Genomic DNA, 23,771 nt, shown 5'->3' with positions numbered 1-23,771 from the left:
TGTCATAAGAGTAACAAGTGAAGGAACTTGAAAGAAAAGGAGCTGGGGCAGCTGGAGGAGGAGCTAGGGAAGTCTCAATAGATGGGTTTTTGAGCTTGCTGTTTTCACTGTGCAGAATGTTCCTTCCTCTATTTTCCACCTGTTGAAATTCTCCTAATACTCCAAGGCCAGAGTAGATAATCACCTACTGTGAGAAGGTCTTCCTCTCACTGTGAGAAGGTCCTCTTAGGAACCTTCTCGCTACTCCAAACCTCAATCGCACTCGCTGCTACCTCTACCACACCAGGATAGTCCCACTTAGCTAGATCAGGTTAGGCGCGGCCATGAACGCCACGCCAAGGGGCTTAAGGGAGCCTGGGAGCCATTGCATTTCTGAGGACAGAATGATTTAAGGTGATTTAAGATATTGAAGGCAGACTAAGGAGGCATTTCAGGTTCACAGAAGGGAAAAGGAGCATGAAATTACTTTCTCTTTTTTTAGTATATTACTATGTGCTAGGTATTATGCATGGTTACCCCGCTTCATAAACCTGGAAGCCACGTTACTCTCCCACACGTCACTAGGCAGCCTCACCACCCTCTTTACCCTCCGTAATCTGAGGGTAATTGCTCCACTGAAATCGTGCTTGGAAGGCTCAGCTATGACCTGCTACCTGCCACGTCTAGGGACTTGTCCTCCTTCTCACTGTTCTGAGTCCATGATCTTCCCGAAACATTTTCTTCTTACAACTCACGAACTGATTGCATTTTCCTCCCTGAATGTTTAAAATTTTCAATGAATGTCTACCGTAGAAGCTTAAAACGAAGCTTAATTAGTTAAAGGTGGCTATGGGTGGAGACCTGAAGAAATTCTGAAGGGTATTTTCGGGCTTTTTAGACTTCAAAGGCTGTGAGAGTTCTAAAGAGAACGGTCAAAGCCTGCAGATTTCTCTTTTAACAGCTCTATTCTCATGCATGCGCGCCAGGGCTGGGGGGTAACTTTTCTGTTGTTTGTTTATAAAAGAAATCCAGAAAGGGAGCGGGGCTCGCCCCTCTTCTGACCCAAGGGCAAGAGCGAGGGGCCAGGCGGATTAGGCGCGGCTCCCCCTCGGCTCGCCCCCAGCCCACCCCGGGCCCGGAGCAACCCCCTTCGCCGAGGGGCGGGGCGCGCCAGGCGGCCACGCGCGCGGGCGGGCGAGTGGGCGTGTCCCGCGGGCGCGCGCGGGCGGCGGAGGGGGCGTGTCCCGCGGGCGGCGGCGGCGGCGGCGGCGGCGGCGGCGGCGCGGGCCGGGTGCGCGGCGCAGCCTCCTGTGTTGGAATGTGCGGCTCCGGCGAGCTCGCGGCGCAGCAGCAGAGCCAGCGCCGCCGAGACCCCGGGCCCCAGACCCCGGCGGCGGAGGCGCCCGGGACGGCGGGGCCAGAGCCGGCGGCCTAAGCACTCTCTGCAGCCCCACTCCTGGGCCTTCGCGGGCCTCGACGGCCCCAGCGCCCAACTTTTCCCCCCTCCCCCTCCCCTTCCCTGAAACTCCAGCAACAAAGAAAAGTAGTCGGAGAAGGAGCGGCGACGCCGGGTCGCTAACCCCTCCTCGCCGAGGAAGGCCGGTAAGCACGGCGCAGGGCTGGGGGCTCGGTCGGGGTGGGGGAGGGCCGGCCGGGCGGCGGCGGTGGCGGTGGCGGCGGCGGCGGCGGCGGGAGGGGGAGGGCGCGGAAGGACGCGGAGCGAGGCGCTGTCCAGGGCTGATTTGCAGATACTGTGGCTCCCGCGGCGGCGGCGGCGGCGGCGTCCGGGCCGGGCGGGGGCGGGCGGCCGCGCGGGATCGGGTTACACCGGCGCGGCCCCGGGGCTGGGCCGGGGGCGTCGGTGGGGAGCGGCGCGGCGCCAGGGCCCCCTCCCCAGACGAGGCCGGGCCGCCGCCTCCGCCTCCGCGCGGGCCGGGGCGCCGCTCGGAGTCGGGTCCTGAGGCCACCGCGCGGAGCTGCCTGGAGCCCCAGTCCTGAAACTTCCTCCTCGCCCTCCTTTTGCTCTCAGGTCGCGCCGCAGCCCCTCGCCGGCCCGCGGGCCCTCCTGTCCCCCGCCCTCTCCGGCCTCTCCCTTTCGCCGGAAGGCGCCGTTGAGTGCGGCCGGGCGGGTTGAGTCAGCCCCGGGGCCCGGGCAGGTCAGCCAATGGGGCTGGACAGCGATTTCTGCGCTCGGGCCGCCCCGCCGCCGCGGCCCTCCGCGCCCGGCCACCCCGCCGCCGGAGCTGGCGGGGCCGGGGCGCGCGTCCCGCGGCGCGCCGTGGGGGAGTGAGTTCGCAAACTTCCGGGGCGCGCGTGGGGCCCCCTCCGGCGCTCGGGGCCCGACGCCTCCGGAGGGCGCCCGCGGAGCCGCCCCTGGCCTCTGCGGAGGGCGAGCGCGGAGGCGCGGACAGGGCCGGGACGCCGGCGACGCGGTAACTTTCTTCCCTCTGCCCAGACTCGGGCCCGCGGGCCGGGCAGGGGGCGGCCGGGACTGGGAAGACGGGGTCCGGCCCCGCGGCGCCTCGAGTGTGCCCGGCTGCCCCTTTTTCGTGTGGGAGAGCCCAGGAGGAGCTTCACGACGAGTGCTGGGGTGACTCCCGCGAGTTGGTGTGTAAATGTGTGCAGTGAGCGGGCCCAGCCGAGAGGAAGCGAGAGCGCCCGAGTTTGCAAAGAGCTGCTTTGTGTTTGGTATTTTGAGAAAATGGCCGAATGCCTATTTCAGTCAGGAATGCCGCCGCCGAGGCCGGCGCTGGTGGCAGCAGCACAGAGGAATTCGTGCAACACGTTGGGCTTTCGGGCCGTGCTGGGATGGTCTTCCCGACAAACGTTAAAATTCCTTTAGGGATGGCAGTTGGGGTTGGGGAGGTATTAGAAAAGTCGGTTTTGGGGTAAATTACCGAGTAGCCAGGACGGTAAAGCCCAGGGACAGCTTTTGCCTTCGGTTTGTTTTCTGTGATGGCATTTGATTCCGACTTTTGTTGGTACGTATAACTCAACTGGTTTGTGTGTATGCACTTGGGGTGAAACATTACTTTTTATATTTTGGATTTAACTTAATTTTTTTAGTACTTGCCACTTACTTTGCTTTTTCTGATTTGCGAGAGAACACCTAATTTTGAGAGTAGCACCTTTTAGATTGGAAAGGAACGTGGTTAAGACGATTTTAAAAGCCCAGCATGTTTTCAAGAAGGTGATCTTGTAATGGCTTCCACCAGGCAAGTAGGCCAAGTCAAGCACAATGCGAGAATGTTGCTGATTGTCGAGTTGAGTTGTATCATTATTTTATTAGGGGGTTGGAAAGATTCTTTATTTTCATTTGTGAAGTTTTAAGTATACCAAACTTCCTTTTTCACGGGAAAAAGGGTCCGAATTTTTTTAACAGGCCAAGTCATCGAGAAAATAAGAAACTAAGTGGTACTTTTTCACAGTAGTTTATTCTTCTAGAGTTAGTTGAGTTCATAGGAAATTCAATTCAGTTGACCGGTTATTACAGGCTTCTACTTTCCAGGCGTGTTGGGACCTAATAAATGCGCACTATGGCTTTTGGATTTCTCCCTTTTCTGATTCAGCCCTGTAAACTGTTGAAGGGGGGAATTGGGAGGACTGCAGTGTACTATTCATGGATTGTAATTTAAAAAATAATTTTAATTAACATTAAAAATCAAGGTTACTTATTTTTTTTCTACCAAAAAATTGAAAAGTACTTGAGGGGAAGGCATACCAGTGGTAGACCTAGGTGATGGATGAGTTATGTCAATTAATAGAGTTTTTTGTAGGGAAATAGAAATTTTTTTGGTGACTGCAGTAAAGAGAATTCAGAATTACAAAAATATTTTAAAGGCTTATTTTTATTAGTTAATGAAGCTCATTGGGTTTAAAGGTGTTTTTTTTTAAAGTTATGAGGAATTACAGTGATGTTTTGGTTTTAGACTAGTAAAAGTGGTGTCTAAACTAGTGCTTCTGTGTTTTTTGTTTTGTTTTGAATTCAGAATACAGTTATGGCCACCCAGGTGATGGGGCAGTCTTCTGGAGGAGGAGGGTTGTTCACCAGCAGTGGCAACATGGGTATGGCCTTGCCTAACGACATGTACGATTTGCATGACCTCTCCAAAGCTGAACTGGCTGCACCTCAGCTTATCATGTTGGCAAATGTGGCCTTAACTGGGGAAGTAAATGGCAGCTGCTGTGATTACCTGGTTGGCGAAGAAAGGCAGATGGCAGAATTGATGCCTGTTGGGGATAACAACTTTTCAGATAGTGATGGAGAAGGACTTGAGGAGTCTCCTGAAATAAAAGGTGAACCCAGTGGACTGGAAAACATGGAACTGGAAAGTTTGGAACTCAGTGTTGTAGAACCACAGCCTGTGTTTGAGGTATCAGCTGCCCCAGAAATTTATAACGCAAATAAAGATCTTCCTCCCGAAACACCTGGAGCAGAGGACAAATGCAAGAATTTGAAGACCAAACCTTTTCGCTGTAAGCCATGCCAGTATGAAGCGGAATCTGAAGAACAGTTTGTGCATCACATCAGAGTTCATAGTGCCAAGAAGTTTTTTGTGGAAGAAAGTGCAGAGAAGCAAGCTAAAGCCAGGGAATCTGGTTCCTCCACTGCGGAAGAGGGAGATTTCTCCAAGGGCCCCATTCGGTGTGACCGCTGTGGCTACAATACCAATCGCTATGATCACTATACTGCTCACCTGAAACACCACACCAGAGCTGGGGATAATGAACGAGTCTACAAGTGCATCATCTGCACATACACCACAGTCAGCGAATATCACTGGAGAAAACACTTGAGAAACCATTTTCCCAGGAAAGTATACACGTGTGGAAAATGCAACTATTTTTCAGACAGAAAGAACAATTATGTTCAGCATGTTCGAACTCACACAGGTAAGAGGACCTTTTTAGTCCAAAAGTTCAACTCCTGATAGTTAAATGAGTGGGTAGTTAAAATAGTGCTAAAGAAAGGGGACTTAGTTCAAATCCTGGTTCTGTTTGCTGTCTTTGTGACCTTGGACAGGTTATTTAACCTCTTTGTGCCTCAGTTTCTCCAGGGGGATAACAGTATATAGGATTGGAGGATTAAGTGAAAGAACACATAAAAGCACTGAGTGTTATTTGCAAGACTAGCCAACAGAAATCTTATTAATGCTCTTCCTAAAATACGTATTCTAATAACTTGGGATAGACCATTTGGCTAAATTAGACTACTCTCTTTTTAGAAGATGTATTTAGTTAATAGTGAATACATTACATCTAAGATGCAGTGTAGTTTCCCAAAGGAATTAAGGGCTTAGACAAAAAGGAAAAAAATCCAATGATTAACCCTTGCATAGCTCCTTTTAAAAGAAGCCTCACACTTTTTAAAACATTGACTTAGGTTTTTGAGTTCCTAAGTGGAGTAACTTCACTTGTCCCCAAAACCTAGACACATGAGAACTAGTTTTTAAAAGCTTGGTGGGATTACCACACTTGAAACCATATTCCTAAGAAAGCAAACACGTATGTAAAATGCAGCTGTTTTTCAGACAAAAAACAATAGCGTTAGCATGTTCAAACAAACGTATCAGGTAAGAGGACCTTTCTAATTTGTAAGGGCACTCTATCAAAAAAATGAAACAGTCTTAAAAATATGAAAAATTTCAAACATCTCAGAAGTAAAGAGAATGCCACACTGCACTGACATGTACCCATCACCTATACTCAGCAGTTATCAATATTTTGTCACGTTGGGCAATTTATTTATTTTTTTGGCAATTTTTTTTTAAATAGCATCTTTATTGACATATATTCCAGTGCCACACAATTTATCCATTTAACGTTACAGTCCATTGGTTTTAGTATATTCACAGAGTTGTGCAACCATCGTATCACCACAATGAATTTTAGGACATCTTCACCCCAAAGATAAATCCCTATCTCCTAGTGGTTGCTTCCCATTTTCCCCCAACACCCCTTAACTGTTCACTTTTAAATTGACTTTCAAGTCTTTGTTTTTAAAGAGTCTCATTTTTTTCAATGAAATGTTTGTAACTATTGGTAGTTAATTTTCACATTTATGTTACATTTTCCTGGCAAGAATTGGTATCTTTGAGGACTGATTACTGGTCTGAATAAAATGTGGATGGAGTATCTAGTAGTGTAATCTTTGGGGCACAAGTGAAAAGGGGCTGTGGGATGCTGTTTGCATCTGGTCCCTTTGGCAGGACTTTTCACTCTGCAGGACTGCACCCCACAGTAAAGTGGGACAAGTGGGGAAGGAAATCGATAATTGCTTGCTTAAGTGGTAGACTTAATAAAACTTGCAGGTGAAATTCCATTACAAGAAAGACACCTGCAGTAAGGTTTCTAAGCTCCAGCACATGGCTCCTGTATTTAAACCTTTAAAATCTAGTTAAGTAAAAGAATTCGTGGACCCTTTGGAGTTTGTTGTAACCTGTGATTGATTGTCTCCATGCTTTGAAACCATTTTATTTCAATAGTAAAGAAGTTCAAACATTTCAAAAATACATAGTATAGGAAGTGAAAGTTACTTGGGAATCCTACCCAATCAATCACTTAACAGTTTGAATTAGACCAACTGTTAGACTAAACTAACTTCACCTACAATATCTTAAAACAAATCCTAGATACCATATATACTTCAGCAACAAGTACTTCATATTCATTTAACAGTTTTTTGAAAACCTTGGGGCCTAATTTAGAATTGGCTGTAATAGAGCTTTCAGGTAGTAACTATGACATGTGGTAGAGTGTGTGACTTTTATGTGTCTGCCTTGATGAAGTTTTACAAATAGATGTATACTCATAACTGCTATGCAAATCAACATAGAGAATATTACCAGCACCCCACTGCCTTTGTCTTATTAAATTTTGATTTTTTGTCAGTTGCATTTTGTTAACTTCAGAACTGTTGAGTCACTGAAAAATTATTTTCCCAAAAAATTTCTTCCCAAAAAAAGCTAAAAATGTTTTCAACAATATATCTAAATTGTCAATTTAAGAACATTTTTAGAAGGAAGGAAAAAAGGGAAATGGAGAGAACTGGAAAATTTCAGTTTTGGTGTGTATTTCCAATTTTTGATGTAAAGGGAAGGGTTCTTTTTTTTTTTCTTTTAAAGATTTTTATTTTTCCTTTTTCTCCTCAAAGCCTCCTGGTACATAGTTGTGTATTTTTAGTTGTAGGTCCCTCTAGTTGTGGCATGTGGGATGCCACCTCAGCACGGCTTGATGAGCGGTGCCAGGTCCGCGACCAGGATCCGAACCTACAAAACCCCGGGCCCTCCGAAGTGGAGCATGCGAACTTAACCACTTGGCCTGGGGCCGGCCCCAGGGTTCTTTTTTAAAAACGAGAACTCTACTTTTTGCAATTTCTTAATTTTTTTGTTATAGTGGTTTATTTTCATCTAATTACAGTCTAGGTGACTAATTTTTAATGGATATATTTTATATATAGTTAACTATACCATCCATTACTTAAGATTTTCTCCAAATTTCCACAATAAGTTTATGATTTACATAGCTAACATTGGTTGTACATATCTCATTTCATATTTTAGTGTTAAACCCTTTGGTCTTTTTTTTTTTTGAGGAAGACTGGCCCTGAGCTAACATCCGTGCCCATCTTTCTCTACTTTATATGTGGGACCCCTACCACAGCATGGCTTTTGCCAAGCGGTGCTATGTCCACACCCAGGATCCGAACCGGCGAACCCTGGGCCGCAGAGTAGAATGTACGCACTTAACCGCTGCGCCACCGGCCGGCCCACCATTTGGTCTTAATGCTTTTGTGAAAGACTTCTACCCCTAGTTTTAGCTTACTTGTGATTTTTTCTTTTTAGTTTCGCACCTGAGCTAATGTCTGTTGCCAATCTTTTTTTTTTCCTTCTTCTCCCCAAAGCCCCCAAGTACATAGTTGTATATCTTAGCTGTGAGTGCGTCTGCTTCACATGGGATGCTACCTCAGCATGGCCTGACAAGCAGTGCCATGTCGGTGCCCAGGATCCGAACCGGTGAAACCCTGGGCTGCCAAAGCCCAGCGCACGAACTTAATTACTCGGTCATGGGGCTGGCCCCATATTTGTGATTTTTAAAACAATTTGGTGGTGTATAAATTGAGGGATAATATTTTGATTATGTGAATTCTGAGAATATCTTTAGTGTTAAATTCATGGTTCTGAAAACTGTGTGGAAAAATAAATTCATCTAGTTCTGAAGAGTGGAGATGAGAAAATGATACTCTGAGGGAATCACTTCTCATTTCTCCTTGAGGTAGCCTGGTTTCATTTAATGAGTTTCTTCTGTTCTTTTATTGAGAGCCCAAAGTTAGGTGTTTCTTCTATTCTGTGCCTTTAGAACAATTCATTGAGGAAACAGAGTAAGTGATAATAGCTCATGTTTACTGAGGAAAACTTCAGACTTTGAGAGCCTGAAGTGATATGCCCAAGGTCACATACAACTAAGATTCAAAGTTCTGAGAGCTCTCTTTTTAAAGGTAATTATCATGGTGGGGGCTGAGGATTATTTTTATATGAGTCTTCAATCAAAAGAATTTAAATTTTGTGGTTTTAATTTTTAGTCAGTTCCCAAATTTTACTTTAAAAGATGACATTTTTGCCTGTGTGTGACTGAAAAATCACTAATTTTTCTAGAGTATTTATGCCTATATTGTAGAATTGCATAGACAGAAGCAACCTATTCTGTTAAAGGATTTAAAAGTAAGTTACCCAGGGGCTGGCCTGGTGGCATAGTGGTTGTTTGTGCACTGCTTTGGTAGCCAGGGTTCGTGGGTTCAGGTCCTGGGTGTGGACCTACACACTGCTCATCAAGCCATGCTGTGGCAGTGTCCCACGTACAAAACGGGAAGATTGACGTGGATGTTAGCTCAGGGGACGATCTTCCTCAAGCGAAAAGAGGAAGGTTGGCAAAAGATGTTAGTTTAGGGCCCATCTCTCTCTCTCCCTCTCCCTCTCCCTCCCTCCCTCTCTCTCTCTCTCTCTCACACACACACACACACACATACACACACACACACACACACGCGCACACGAAATAAAAAAAAAAGTAGATTAGCCTTAATCAATCCTTCATGTTACTCTATAGTGCTGTTTAACTAGTTTTCTGTTAACTTTTTTTATGACAGCTTAATTGAGATACTATTTACATACCATTCAATTCACTTTGGATTGGCCTGTTCTGGACATTTCATACAAATGGAATCATACAACATGTCCTTTGTGACTGTCTTCTTTCACTTAGCGTAAAGTTTTCAAGGTTCATCCATGTTGTATGTGTGATGCTTGTTTTCCTTCTATTGCCAAATAATACTGTCTTGTGTGGATATGCAATATTTTGTTTATCCATTCATCAGTTAATGGATATTTGGATTGTTTCCACTTTTTGGCTGTTATCAGTAATGCTGCTATGAATGTTTCATGTACAAGTGTTTGTGTGGACGTGTGTTTTTTCCTCTTGGGTATGTACCTAGGAGTGGAATTGCTAGGCTGTTTGGTAACTATGTTTAATCATTTGAGGAACTGCCAAATTGTTTTCCAAAGTTGCTGCACAATTTAATTTTACAATCCTACCAGCAGTGTATGAGGATTCCGATTTCTCCATATCCTAATCAATACTTGTCAATTTCTTCACATCTGACCCAATAATTAACATCTGTCATTTTGATTATAGCCATCCTGGTGGATGTAAAGTCTTCATCTCATTGTGGTTTTGATTTGCATTGCCTCATGGCTCATGATACTGTGCATCTTTTCATGTGCTTATGGCCATTTGTGTATCTTTACAGAAATACATTTAATATTTTTTAAACTATCTTAAAATTCTTCCAGGTCAAAGTAGGCATTCTATTGCTGTGAGCTCTTTATAGCTGATCTATAGCTACCAGCTAATTAAAGCTGAACAGTTACTAGGAACACATTTCCCACTTATCACCACATTCTTTTTCCTTTTTTCACTCTATCTTTTCGTTTCCTGTCTCATTTTATTAGACATCTCGTACTCTATCTTCTTGTGTAGACAAAAAACTCATATTTTTTGAGCCCCTTATTATGTGCCAGGCATAGTGTTAAATGCTCAGCATGTATTATCTTTAATTTAAATTATTACAATTCTAGGAAGTAAGGGTACTGTTACTTTTATACATGAGGAAACTTGCCCAAGGTCATAATTATTATCTTGTAGCCAAAGTCTAGATGAAAACAAATTGTCAGGCTTTTCTTTTTTGAATCTGTTTTGTCGTTGACAACCCATGTCCAAAAAGAGTACACATTTCCTGCCTTTGAGTCTTAAATTCTTTAGTACTAAATCATTGGCCTCTCATCTTCAGTTGCTCTCAGTCCCTATGGCTTTATGAGTATAATTTGTTTTAACACTGACCTATTTCATAAAAGTTATATCTACTAGTTGAAATTGTTAGCTTAAAACAACATCCCCACTCAAAAGCATTCTTGCTTTAAGCTAACAGTTTCAAATGATAGATTTGTCATTTACAAGGATTAAAAAAATGACTCAAACCATAGCATCAGAAAATTTGGGTAGATTCTTTTAAGGATAATTCTAATTAAAAAAAGTAATTAGGAGCATTTCTTCTTAATATTTAATGTAATAACATGTAACATTACTGTGAAAATTAAGAGGGGTGTGAGAATTCAGAAAGCCAGTGATGTTTTTTGTCAGCAAAGCTGAAATAATGTAGTTACATGAATTCTGAATTAAATCATTTCTGTTTCCAATACTTGGTATAAATTGACCGTTTTGCCAGGAATAGGGGAAAAAAATGCTTGATACTAAATATTGTATATATTGTTAGTGAGAATTGTATTTGCCTTATTTTATCATATTTAAACTCTAATCATTATATTTTTGCAGGAGAACGCCCATATAAATGTGAACTTTGTCCTTATTCAAGTTCTCAGAAGACTCATCTAACTAGACATATGCGTACTCATTCAGGTTGGTAAGAAATGGGAACTTTTAAAATCATTTTTAGTAAACTAGCATTAAAAGAAAGTTCTTCTAGACCTGGAACTGGGTCATTATTTATGCTTATTTTTTAGTATAATTGAGAAATTTATAGTTAAAAATCAGTGTTCTATTAATGTGGAACTGTGTCTGAAGGGAGATTCTTAACAAGGAGTCCTTAGGTAGAACTCCTAAAACTGAATGTAAATGTGCATATGTACTTTTTCTGGGAGCAGGGTCCTTAATTTTCATCAAGTCTTCAACAAGTTCCATGACTCTGATAAAAGTTGAACTGATAGCATATACCAAGATTGATTCATCCTTCTTTTGAACAGTTCCTGCCTTCTCAACTCCCTCCTCACCGCAGTGTAACGCCAAGTTTCATAGTGTGTGGTTGCCAGGTTCCAGGTATTCCTTAGCTTCTCAAGTCTTGAAATTTGGGTTTATTCTCTTTGGAGAGTTGATAGAACTTCTGAGGACTGATTTAGAAAAGCAAACTTTACAGAATGATACCAGGATACCAATATATTAATCTACAGTAGAAAAAATGCAGGACTCTAACAAGTGGGAGATTCATCCACTGCAGTGACTGAAATAAGTATGATCACCAGCCAGAATTGGTCCCCATTTTCAAGGTATGCAGGTGGCCAATTTAAAGAGTAAATATTAGCATAGGTGGTCTTCATTGGATAATTATTTCATTTTGGCCATGATTGACCTTTGGTGAACTGCCATGGCTGATCAGAACACGGCACTCTCCTTCCTGATTTAGAATATATACCCCTGTGGGCAAACTCTACACTAAAATTTTGCTGTTCACAAAAGTCTATGTAGACCCATCTCTTTTAAGTTAAGTCACTATAAATCTGTGCTGTCTGATTGGGTAGTCACTAGCCACATGTGGTTATTGAATTTGTGAAATGTGGCTGGCTTGAATTAAGATGTATAAAATACATACTGGAATTCGAAGAGTATGAAGAAAATGTAAATTATCTATTTTTTTAAATACTGATTACATGTTGACATGATATTGGGTATATTGGGCTAAATAGTAAAATTAATTTTACCTGTTTATTTTTTACCTTTGTAATGTGACTATTAGAAAACTAAAATCACATATATTACTTGCGTTTTATTTCTATTGGATGTTGCTGTCTCAAGTCAGTGATGAATAAGACTTGATTCTAGTACAGATTCTGATTTGAGCGGCTATGAAGGGGTCACATAGTATGCTTGCTAGCCTTTCTTGACCATACAAGCTTGTCATGTTAATATACTTTGAGTGTTCCTTGTAAATGTCCTAAGCTATTGAGTTGGGTCACTTAATCAGAATCCTTGATTATATTACTTCTGGGTGCTTCCTGGTTTCATTTTCTGAGGGTAACTGGGATGCTATCACAGGCTTTGTGGAGGGTAGGCATCATGTCTTGTTTTTGGTTTTTTTTTTTTGAAAGATTTTATTTTTCCTTTTTCTCCCAAAGCCCCCTGGTACATAGTTGTGTATTTCTAGTTGTGGGTCCTTCTAGTTGTGGTGTGTGGGACGCCGGCCGCCTCAGCGTGGCCTGATGAGCGGTGCCATGTCCATGCCCAGGATTCGAACTGGTGAAACCCTGGGCCGCCACAGCGGAGTGCGCAAACTTAACCACTTGGCCATGGGGCCGGCCCCGCATCATGTCTTGTTGATAGCTATGTTCTAGCCCTTACATCATTTAAGAGCTTTACATGAATTGACTCTGGTCTTCATAACTATTCCGTGATGTATAAGTTCTATTATTATCCCCATTTTACAAATGGGGAAACTAAGGCATTGAAGAAATATGATCACCTTTCCTGTAAAATGTCCCCCCTTCTGGTTTTTGTCTTTCTCATGGTGTCATTAAGTTTTTCTTCTGTCCCTGTGCCTTGTATTACTTGTACACTGGAAATTAAATTCTTGATACCTACTTCATGATGTCTCATTTGGAGTCATGTCTGGTTGACCCATTATTAGTGTTGCCGGGTCACTAGATTAGAATGATGACACACTTGTATTTTTTCATTGAATTCATAATACTTTTCGCATTCTGTAAGTGTTTATCTATGGTATTTTACACCAGTCAATAATCTTTGCCTGAACGATTTTGAGTTTGCTCTTGTCTTTTGAATTTTCTTTGCTATATTTTAAAGATTATTTTTGGTAGTTGCTGTTTGTTACAGTACAGCAAGTATTTTAAAAGTTTGTTACTAATCAGTAGTACTACTATTTCCTGAATGCATGCTCAGTACTGAAAAATTGGGATTTGTTATCTCTAAGTACTTCTAAAATACTTAATCCTAGTTTGTAGATTAGGATACAGGTTTAGAGAGGATAAATTCTCTATCTAAGGTTAATTGTCATTCTTCCAAATTAGAAGAGCTAGGATTTGACTTCAGACTCCTCCACCCGCCCATTTTCAGTTATCAACATGTTAAAAGAACATCATGGCTAAAAAAATGGTTCAAGGGGCTGGCCCCATGGCCCAGTGGTTAAGTTCGCACACTTTGCCTGGGCGGCCCAGGGTTTCTCAGGTTCGCATCCTGGGTGCGGACATGGCACTGCTCATCAAGCCATGCTGAGGCGGCATCCCACATGCCACAACTAGAAGGACCCACAACTGGAAATACACAACTATGTAGCCCGGGGGCTTTGGGGAGAAAAAGGAAAAAATAAAATCTTTTTAAAAAAAAAAAAGATTCAAGAAGCTACAGCATAGTGAAATTGGAACCACAGTGTATTGAGAAAGCAGAGCCATTGTCTTGTATTGGATGCCAAGTTTGTGAGTCACAAACAGGAAACAAACATCGTTAATCTGTTTTGTGTATGAGTGTGCTGAATTATTTATTTTCAGCAGATCCTACGTTTTAAGACTTTGAATACAAGTTACTGATAACACTTGCAGTAAAGTGAGGCTAAGTTATTAGGTGAAATTGAGTAGGTGTGGTGTTTCTAACTGGGTTGCATGGAGTGAATATCTTGGTCTTGGGTGCCTTCTCTGCTCTGAAGTCTGATCTTTACAGATCATCTTGGGCATTTTGGTTCCTTGTTCATGTGAATGTGTTTTAGGGAAGAGATGTGTGTGCTCGGTCCTTTATTTCTGGAAGAGATTAGGCTCTGTTGAGTTGGTACATTTTAGCTAAACTGACAAAAAGATTGGTTTATGAAGCAAAACCACATTGGTTATTTACTTGGAGCACTTTCATCCATAGGGTAGGTCGTCTCATGCCAAATTAGGATGGGATCAGGATGTTGGTTTGGTGAAAAAGAAAATTGGATGTTGGTGAAAATAGACACATTAACCTAATCTGGTGTTATTCTCCATTTTAGTGGTGTTTCTACCTAATGGTATTAGAGTATGCTCGCCTAGGTAGTCCTAGAGGCATTGACTTTTTTTTTTTTTGAGGAGGATTAGCTCTGAGCTAACATCTGCTGCCAATCCTCCTTTTTTTGCTGAGGGAGCCTGGCCCTGAGCTGACATCCCTGCCCATCTTTCTCTACTTTATATGTGGGACGCCTACCACAGCATGGCTTTTGCCAAGCGGTGCCATGTCCACACCTGGGATCTGAACCGACGAACCCCGGGCCACCAAAGCAGAACCTGTGCACTTAACCGCTGAGCCACCTGGCCGGCCCCGAGGCACTGACATTTTGTCCTCAGCTCTCCCTTTCCTATTCTTGGTAGAGATGCTACTATGATGTATGTACTATGAAATACATCCAGTTTATTTTTGCTATTATGGTATTTTTTGTATCACGCTGGCTAGTTCCCTATCCAGCTAGCATAGGAGTTCATTTTGAATATTTCTCCATTAAAGTGTAATGGATATATTTGTTAAAGGGAATTAACAACTGGCCAAGTTCCACCTCCATTTATTACTCTTTTTAAGATGGAAAAATATTTTATTCTGCAATAAATTTATTTTTCTTTCACCAAGTATTTGATGATTATTATGGAGTCACTGTTTTAATAGCTGGGTTTATTTGAAAGATGTTATGATTTGAGAGTCTTTTGTGAATTCTAGAATAATTTTTAAACAGTATTTTAGTGAGGTTTAATTTACACACATGAAAATGCACATATCTTAAGTATACACCTCAATGACTTTATGTATATTTTCACGTGTTTGGCTACCACCCAGATGAAAACATGCAACATTTTTACCACCCTCAGAAAAATTCCCTCCTTACCCTTTCCAGTCAGTACCGCCATCCTCCCCGAAGTGGTACTCTGACTTCTATCAAAAAGAATGTTTGTCTAAATGTTTATGAGATTCGTCCCATGTTGCATTATCAGGACTTTGCATTTATTGCTGAGTAGTAATCAGTCCTATGCCCCTATTACTCTTTAATTAAAAATTTCCCTTGCTGTTCTTTCTGGATCATTCTTGATAATGTATAAAGCTTGTAAAAATCTTTCCTCTTTTGAATTTGCCTTACATCTATAAATTAATTTTGGAAGTATAAAGTAGACGTCTGATACATTTGTAAAGGTGAAGAACATAGGTAAATATTGCTAGAATTGGAAAAGGCACTTAAGTTAAAATCATTAGTACAGGGCAAAAAGATTTATATTCAGCTAGGTACTAATAAACTATAAACTTTTGATGAATAGATATTCTAATACAAGCAAGATTTAAGGGCAGTAAAACAAAATTGGGGGGGGGGGGTGGTGATGAATGGAGCAAGTAAAATATTGCCATCGAATTTTAAACAGATTCCTGTATCCTCTCATTCCCTGACCATTTCATAGATAGAGGCTTGCACCTTGATTGATGCTTGCTGTGTAAATACCCTCATTCACTAGGGGTTATGAAGTGGTGGATATTTTCATTCTAATTATTTTATTAGCACAAATATTTTCATAAAGAGATAAATCCATTAATCAGGTACTTGTTTGCTCAGAGGTAGAGTTTATGTGGAAAGGCAGAATAAACACATAAATCTTCCCTTTTGTTTGCCCACACTAAAAATTACCAGTCTGTTCCCAAAGCGATGAATTATGGGTAATACACATTGACTGCTTGGCTATCTGCCCTATGCTAAGTGCTTTATATGAATTAGATTATTAACAGCTCACAACACTCAGGAGTATTTTACAGATGAGGAAATTGAGTCGAGCTTTCAATCCCTTGCTCAAGATCTCACAGTAAGTTGCAGAGCCCATATTTGATCCCCCAGATATTCTTACTCTAGAACAAGTTCTTAACTTTTATGCCGCTTATCTTTCCCCATTCTGTGTCTGTATATGTTAAGCAAGTGTTTGCCTCCATTGAAGTGATTCGTTGGAGAGGACAAGATAGGGCCAAGTACAGACTAATGTAGCATGTTGTAGAAACCTCTATTTGTGAATCTATTAGTGGACTAACATGGAGAAGGTTAACATGTGGCTGTTTGTGTTTTTTGAGGTTACTTCTGTCTGCTGTTTTATAGTCACAGTGTGGGCAGGTAAGAGGTTTAGGCCCATCCACTTAGCTCCTTATCCAGTCTGATGTACCTGGATAAATTTTTGTTTCTGTGATTGAATCTTTTATCATCAGACATTTTATAATTATGGTAAAGCTTACCATCTGCATGGTTATTACTTAATGTCTGAGTATTTTTGCTTTATGAAAAAATTAAGATTTGATATGAATTTGAGAATGTTTGAGAGATGAATTTTCATAAATGTCAATTTCCATTTTTCTACTATGCATTCCATTGGACCAGTGGGGTATGGATACCATTTGGTAATATTTACTAGAGTGTGACTAGATGGGTATGTATTCAGGTAGAATGTGTTACTCGTACGCCTTTAATGTGGGGGTGGGGGTGTGGGTGCTTCTGGTTTTGTATGTACCTGTGATTATGACTTTGTTTGCTTATTATACATACCATATCTATTTGTATGCCCCTTCTCATGTACCTAATTTTTTTGCCTGTTTTTTAGAAGAAGGTGGGAAAAAATCAAGAAAAGTTTTCTGACTTGGCTATATTTTTGTTTTAAAATAGCAACTCTGGCATTGGAAAAGTTTGTTGAATGAAACTTAACTCTTGCCATGATTGACAAAAGGGTTAAATTTAAAGATGACTTTGATCCCTGAGGCTAAAGCAGTATTTTAAAACTTTTGCACCTGCAGGTCTGCAGTACAGGAAATTTCTTTGAAGTCTCAAGATTTACCTTAACAATATATGAATTTTATATTCTATTCCATTATACATTTGTTCTAACTAAACATAAAAAATTTTAAATTATTTTCTCTTTTTGAGTCTCTTTGCCTCCAAATTGACATCCAGAGCCCAACTGCCAATTATTGTGTACTTTTTGATGAATCTCTGCTCTTTAATAGTGCTTGAGAGCCCTAGCTTGATGAACTTTTTAAAAGATGATGGCTAACTGAGATAATTATTCCTTGTTTTGATTTGAGAATCAGTGTCAAGGGATAGAGAAAAGATATACAAATAAATATGGTAAATAAGGTGCATGATACAATCTTTTCAATAAATAGTTTTTGTGGTTTTTTTTTTAAATATCCAATTCCTTATAAAGTGTATTTTAATAAAACCTTGAATTCATTTCTTAATCTATGTCTTCAACCTCTCTTGTTTACCTTCAGGTGAGAAGCCATTTAAGTGTGATCAGTGCAGTTATGTGGCCTCTAATCAACATGAAGTAACTCGCCATGCAAGACAGGTTCACAATGGGCCTAAACCTCTTAACTGCCCACACTGTGACTACAAAACAGCAGACAGAAGTAACTTCAAAAAACACGTAGAGCTACATGTTAACCCGCGGCAGTTCAATTGTCCCGTATGTGACTATGCAGCTTCCAAGAAGTGTAATCTGCAGTATCATTTCAAATCTAAGCATCCGACTTGTCCTAATAAAACGATGGATGTCTCAAAAGTGAAACTAAAGAAAACCAAAAAGCGAGAGGCTGACTTGCCTGATAACAATATTACCAATGAAAAAACAGAAACAGAGCAGACAAAAATAAAGGGGGATGTGGCTGGAAAGAAAAATGAGAAGTCTGTAAAAGTGGAGAAAAAAGATAGTGTTTCAAAAGAGAAAAAGCCTTGTAGTAATGCTTCGATCCAAGTGACTACCAGAACTCGCAAATCAGCAATGGAAACTAAAGAGATGGATGTGCATATAGGAAATAGTTCAGAAAAACCCTGTAAAACCAAGAAAAGCAAAAGGAAGATGGAAGCTGAAGCCCATTCTTTACAAGATCCTGTTAATGATGAGGAACCTTTGACAAAAAAGAAAAAGAAAGCAGAAAGAAAATCCAAAAATAATCAGGAAGCGCCAAAAGGTGACAGCAAAGTAGAGGAGAATAAAAAGCAAAATACTTGCATGAGGAAAAGTACAAAGAAGAAAACTCTGAAAAATAAATCAAGTAAAAAAAGCAGCAAGCCTGCTCAGAAGGAGACTACTCCAAGGGGGTCTGCTCAGACAGAGCCTCCTCAAATAGAGCCTGCTCAGATGGAGTCATCTCCTCCCCTGGAGTCTGCTCAGACAGAGCCACCTCCTTCCATGGAGTCTGCTCAGATGGGGCCTCCTCCTCCCATGGAGTCTGCTCAGATGGGGCCTCCTCCTCCCATGGAGTCTGCTCAGATGGAGCCTCCTCCTCCCATGGAGTCTGCTCAGTTGGGGCCTCCTCCTCCCATGGAGTCTGCTCAGACAGAGCCTCCTCCTCCCATGGAGTCTGCTCAGACAGAGCCTCCTCCTCCCATGGGGGCTGCTCAGATGGGGCCTCCTCCTCCCATGGAGTCTGCTCACATGGAGCCTCCTCCTCCCGTAGAGTCTGCTCAGACAGAGCCTCCTCCTCCCATGGGGGCTGCTCAGATAGAAGTTGTCCAGAAGGGGCCTGTTCACGTGGAGCTGATTCCCAAAAAGTCTCCTCGAAAAGAAAATAGAAAGGAAAAGTTGAACATGGAGAGTGAAATGGCACGGAAGGAGCAAGTCCTTATTGAAGTTGGCTTAGTGCCTGTTAAAGATAGCCAGCCTCTAAAGGAGAGCACAGGTGCACAGCATCTTTTACCACCATCACCACTGCTGCCAAAGGAAACCTTAGAAGAAGAGGAGTCAAGAGACCAAAAATTATTCACTGAAGGCAAAGGAAATAAAGAAGCCCCTCTTGAAAAAGTAGAAGCAGAAGAGGCAGATAAGAGTCTAACTGGTCTTGCTGCTATTATCAAGGAATCTGCCAATATTTCATCCTCTGAACAAAACTTGAATGTGCCAGAGGGTGAAACTTTAGATGGTAACCATCAGGCTGATACTATGCTTTGTGAAATGGAAATGGACACAGATGAGAACAAAACAGAGAATCCCCCTGGCAAAGACTCAGCAGTTGAAGAACCAATTTCACCACTGCTTCTTCCCTTACCAATAGAAAAACATGAAGAAGCAGTGTCTAAAACTGCTGTGGCATCACCTCCTGTCACCACGGCAGTAAATGAGTCTCAGGAAATGGATGAAGATGAAGGCATCCACAGTCATGATGGAAGTGACCTGAGTGACAACATGTCAGAGGGTAGTGATGATTCTGGATTGAATGGGGCTCGGCCAGTTCCACAGGAAACTAGTAGAAAAAATGCAAAGGAAGCCTTGGCAGTCAAAGTGGCTGAGGGAGATTTTGTTTGTATCTTCTGTGATCGTTCTTTCAGAAAGGAAAAAGATTACAGCAAACACCTCAATCGCCATTTGGTTAATGTATACTTCCTTGAAAAAGCAGCTAAAGGGCAGGAGTAATTAAACTTTGGACAAGGCTTCATTTCTTAGGTTGTAAGATCTATTACTAAATTTACATTCATTTATAGTAGTAGACAACCATTTATTTTAAAAATTGCTTTAATTAGTGTCCAGTGTTGATTTTTAAGTGGCACTCTTTTCCTTAGGACTCTGTATACCTATTGTTGTATAAAGTGTAGCAAATCCAAGGGAGTTAGTGTATTAGTATACTAAACCAGCAGACATGTAAATCTGTTAGCTTATGCATTTAATTGAAACAAGAAGGCCAAGGTGGTATTACAGCGTTCTATTGCTTTGTGCAGCTATAACTTGTCAGTTTTTCTCCTGATGGCTATCTTCCTGTTTTACTTTAGTTTATTCTTAGTTCCTTGTTTAGCTCCATAAAAATTGGCATACTTAAATAGCAAATGACTTGAAGAATTTGCCTGCTTTATATAAAGTTAGCACTTTAAAATTTTTTTAGAGATGAGAAGAGACATGTAAATTGAAGAAAAATTCTCCCAACAACGGACATTGTATCAGTCCAGGTATTTCCTTCCTGAGTTTTGATCAATATTTCTTATTTGTGTATGTTAATCGTTATAAAAACAATGATTTTGGTGTGTTTTTTTTATTTTGGTGCTTTAATGGCTTAAGATGTTGCACATTGTTTTTTGTTTTAACCTATGCAGTTCAATTTTTTCTAGAAATAGCATTTGTGTTGAGCAGTAACACTTTATACATATATATGCATGTTGATTTTGTCCTCTTTGGAGGGATGCTTTTAGTCTTGTTTGCAAAAGGGCAGTTTTCTTTTTCCTTTGCTGCAATTGTCTTTTTTGCAGAATATTAGTGTGCAAGTTTGTGAGCAAATGAAATATGCAGGTTCAATCCATTGATTTTGATTTTCACATCTTATATCTATGCCAGAATCTGTATTTCATGTAAGTTATTTATTTTAAATGGATGTAGTAAATTTGTAGCTCTCAGTTTGAACTTTGCAATAAATAAACCACTAGGCTCTATATTGAAAGATGTTTATCTCAAATACCAACCATAAGTAAGTTTTTTGGGGCCTATTTTGTTTTAGTACAGCTACTTCCTAAGTGTACAGTGTTGAGTCGTATCTTTGAGGGAAACCCTTTTTCATAGATGGTTGGTGTCCATATGGCTCCTCAGCTGAATAAAGAACTGTAAGTGATACTTGGAAACTGCAAACCTGGAATTAGGAGACATAATTACTCCTTCAAGTTATACAGAATATCAGTTGTGAGATTCCAAAGCCATAGCAACTATATGGAAAACCTAGGATGAGAAAGGTAGTTTAAGTGCTGGTAGACCAGCTGCTACTTCCTATGAATACAATGAAAAACGCTGGTGAGACTTAAGTACAGTCCAGATTAAAAAAAATCACACTTTCTCAGGGATCTCCACAAACTAGTGGGTGTCCTGGCTGTCCCTATGACAGCCTCTTTCTACAGGTGAGGCCTCAAATGAGTTGTAGCTAGCCTAGTGTTCCTATGGGGGCACTTTGTATGAAAAAGAGTGTGTACTCCCAAACTTTTGGTGGTTCTTTGGACAGTTGCCAAAGAATATGAAAGAATCCAACATAAGGATTTTTCTTGTTGATAGCAGGTATTCATTGCAGTAAAATAAAGTATGATCCCAATAGGGAATCTTAAAAATTCTCATCTCCCATTTTCTATTCTGAAATAACCACTTTATATTTCATTTATTTTTTTTTTATCTGGTGATCTCTTTGAGGCGCAGGTTTCAGAGTTTGGCAGTGCAACATGAAAGATTAGGAAAAGCATTGATGAAGTGTGGGTGGAAAATTTGTTAAAAATCTGAGAGAGAAGTTTGAGTTAAAAGACATTTGAACTTGGAATTGACTGGGAGGCCAAAGATTTAAAGAAGCAGAAGATTCTCTCAAGACATGAGGAGTAAGTTGTGAGTTAATGGTGTGTGTTTTGTGTGCATGAATGGGAATTTGTAAATGATGTTGAATTCTAGGTGAATTCTCGGCTCCGACAATCATTGTCAACAGAAGATCAAGCTGCAAATATTTATGTTTAAAACTTAAATTATAAAGCTAGTTAAGTCTTTCTAACAACTAGTTTTAATGTTCATGGGTACATTTTATGTAAGTTACCTTTTGCATTATATATGAAAAGATTCATGTTAAGTACAGATTAGAGATTGGGAATCAGTTTGGGGAAGACGTTTTTGTGGATTCTTTCATACTACGAAAGAGAAAAACTTGACTCTGGGGAATTGGACTAATTTTCTTAGCTAGTTTTTAAGATTAGAACGCTAAAAACAAAATATGAAGAAAATTAAAACCCCTTATTATTAAATTGATCTGTGAAAACATTGTTACTGGAAATTGAGTGGAACTTGAGGCCTTTCTTCCAGAAAACAAGGACTTGATTGTCAGGCCTATATTAGGTTCTGAACCTTAATGCCATGTATTTGTACTTACTAAAAATTGTTTCAATGAAAAGCATATTAGTAATGTGAACTTCTGGTCTAGTTGGGAGTTCTTCCATTTGAAAAATGTGATATTTGCATGGAACTGTTTGAATCCTTTTGTTTTCTCAGTTTCCCCTCCACTGGATAGAATTGAAGCTAGAATTTTCCCGTTTGATAAGGAATAAAAAGTGAACATGTTATTTGTAAATTGCTGTTTAGTAACTAGAGATAAACTTGAAATACTAGAATACATTATAAACCTAATCCTAGGTAGTCTTATGAAAATGTATCGCTTTTAACTATCTTTTGAACCTATATTCACATTGGTTTTCAAGATATTTTAAGTTATATTTTTTCCTCTTTTCAGAGCTGCTTCTTCGGGGCTACTTTTTTTATTTTTTATTTTTATTGAGTGTAATTCACAAGGAGCTACTTTTTTTTGGATAAGGCTTCTTATAACTATGGCTGGATGTTTTGCTCTAGTCTTCCAAGAAGGGCCATTTTATCTTTTAGAGTCATTTCTAAAGTCGTGGTCTTTAACTTAGGGGACTATTTTGCATATGAGTGCTAATACAAATTTAAACCCACGTAGACCTCATCACATGTCACCCCATGAATGTTGACAGTGGAGGGAATACCTTGCCTGTAGTATAATATCAGTTCTGGACTGAAAAGCTGGGGAAGAAACTTATTTTTCTCTTTTGCATAAATCAGAAAAACAGCTAGTATGCAGAGTTTTCTTATTGACCTCAGCAGATGAACTGAGCTGATAGTGTTAATTCAGATTGAAGAAATTATCTGAATCTTGGTTTGTGTAGATTTGTGATCTACATGCAATATTAACTAAATCAGATAGCTTTTACAGTTTCACATGTGTACATAGGCTCTCCCCACCCTTTTCAACATCCATTAGTTATTGAACTTTGTAAACTGGCATTGAAACATTACAGCAATGTTTTGTTGCACCAATCTTGTAAACTTTTACAGTGCAATACGTATTATTTTTCAGAGACAAACCAAAGGTTAATTTCTCAAGGTTCTTGCTGCCTGCTTTAGCAGCATTTGATGGAGGATCTTTTATATACATTTGTAATAGATAAAAAATAAACCAGATTGCAAATCCTTTTTTTTTTTTCCTTTTTAAAGCTTAAACCATGTACCAAGTTTTTGGTCCAAATTGTGTAGGATAAGTTAAACTTAAATTGCATTCTATTAACCTATATGAGTGTATTTCTGTAAGCATAGTTATGTTGAAATAAAGTTTTAAAAAGTGTTTTATGCCTTTGTTCATTATTGGTACATCAAACATCACGGAAGCCACATTTATTTTGCTGGAATTGCAAGTGTATTAATAATTTTCAAAATTACTTCCCCCAGATAACCCATAGATGGTAGAAAAGCCGTGGTGGTCTTCATTGTTTGGGGTAACAGTCCAGTGGAGTAGTCAAAAGCATATCTTTTGTACTCTCATTTCTGGGAGGTGGAGGTGGGGGAGAAAACAACCTTCAGACAATTCGCAGGTTTTACATAGTAATTCCTTCCCAGCCACAGGTCCTCTTGACAGTTTTAACATGCATGTCCCTTCTCAGTAGCAGGCCTGGTGTTAGTAAA

General features: G+C 40.6%; 1 protein-coding gene across 4 annotated transcripts; it reads left to right on the top strand.

The window, feature by feature from the left end:
- The first annotated feature begins 1,224 nt into the window (after window positions 1-1,224).
- Window positions 1,225-23,433, top strand: REST (RE1 silencing transcription factor). 4 transcript variants are annotated; one of them, XM_023638041.2, is made up of 4 exons: window positions 1,225-1,581; window positions 3,969-4,872; window positions 10,867-10,950; window positions 17,569-23,433. In XM_023638041.2, the coding sequence occupies exons 2-4, from the start codon at window positions 3,978-3,980 to the stop codon at window positions 19,707-19,709; spliced, it is 3,120 nt and encodes a 1,039-aa protein (XP_023493809.2). In that variant the 5' UTR covers window positions 1,225-1,581; window positions 3,969-3,977; the 3' UTR covers window positions 19,710-23,433. The 4 variants fall into 4 exon arrangements, with proteins under 4 accessions (XP_023493809.2, XP_023493808.2, XP_023493810.2 ...); XM_023638040.2 differs by lacking the exon at window positions 1,225-1,581 and adding an exon at window positions 1,879-2,411; XM_023638042.2 differs by lacking the exon at window positions 1,225-1,581 and adding an exon at window positions 2,354-2,586.
- The last annotated feature ends 338 nt before the right edge of the window (window positions 23,434-23,771 follow it).

The sequence above is a fragment of the Equus caballus genome, chromosome 3 (assembly GCF_041296265.1).
Source record: "Equus caballus isolate H_3958 breed thoroughbred chromosome 3, TB-T2T, whole genome shotgun sequence".
Lineage (NCBI taxonomy): Eukaryota > Metazoa > Chordata > Mammalia > Perissodactyla > Equidae > Equus > Equus caballus.
This window is presented reverse-complemented; position numbering and strand designations above follow the sequence as displayed.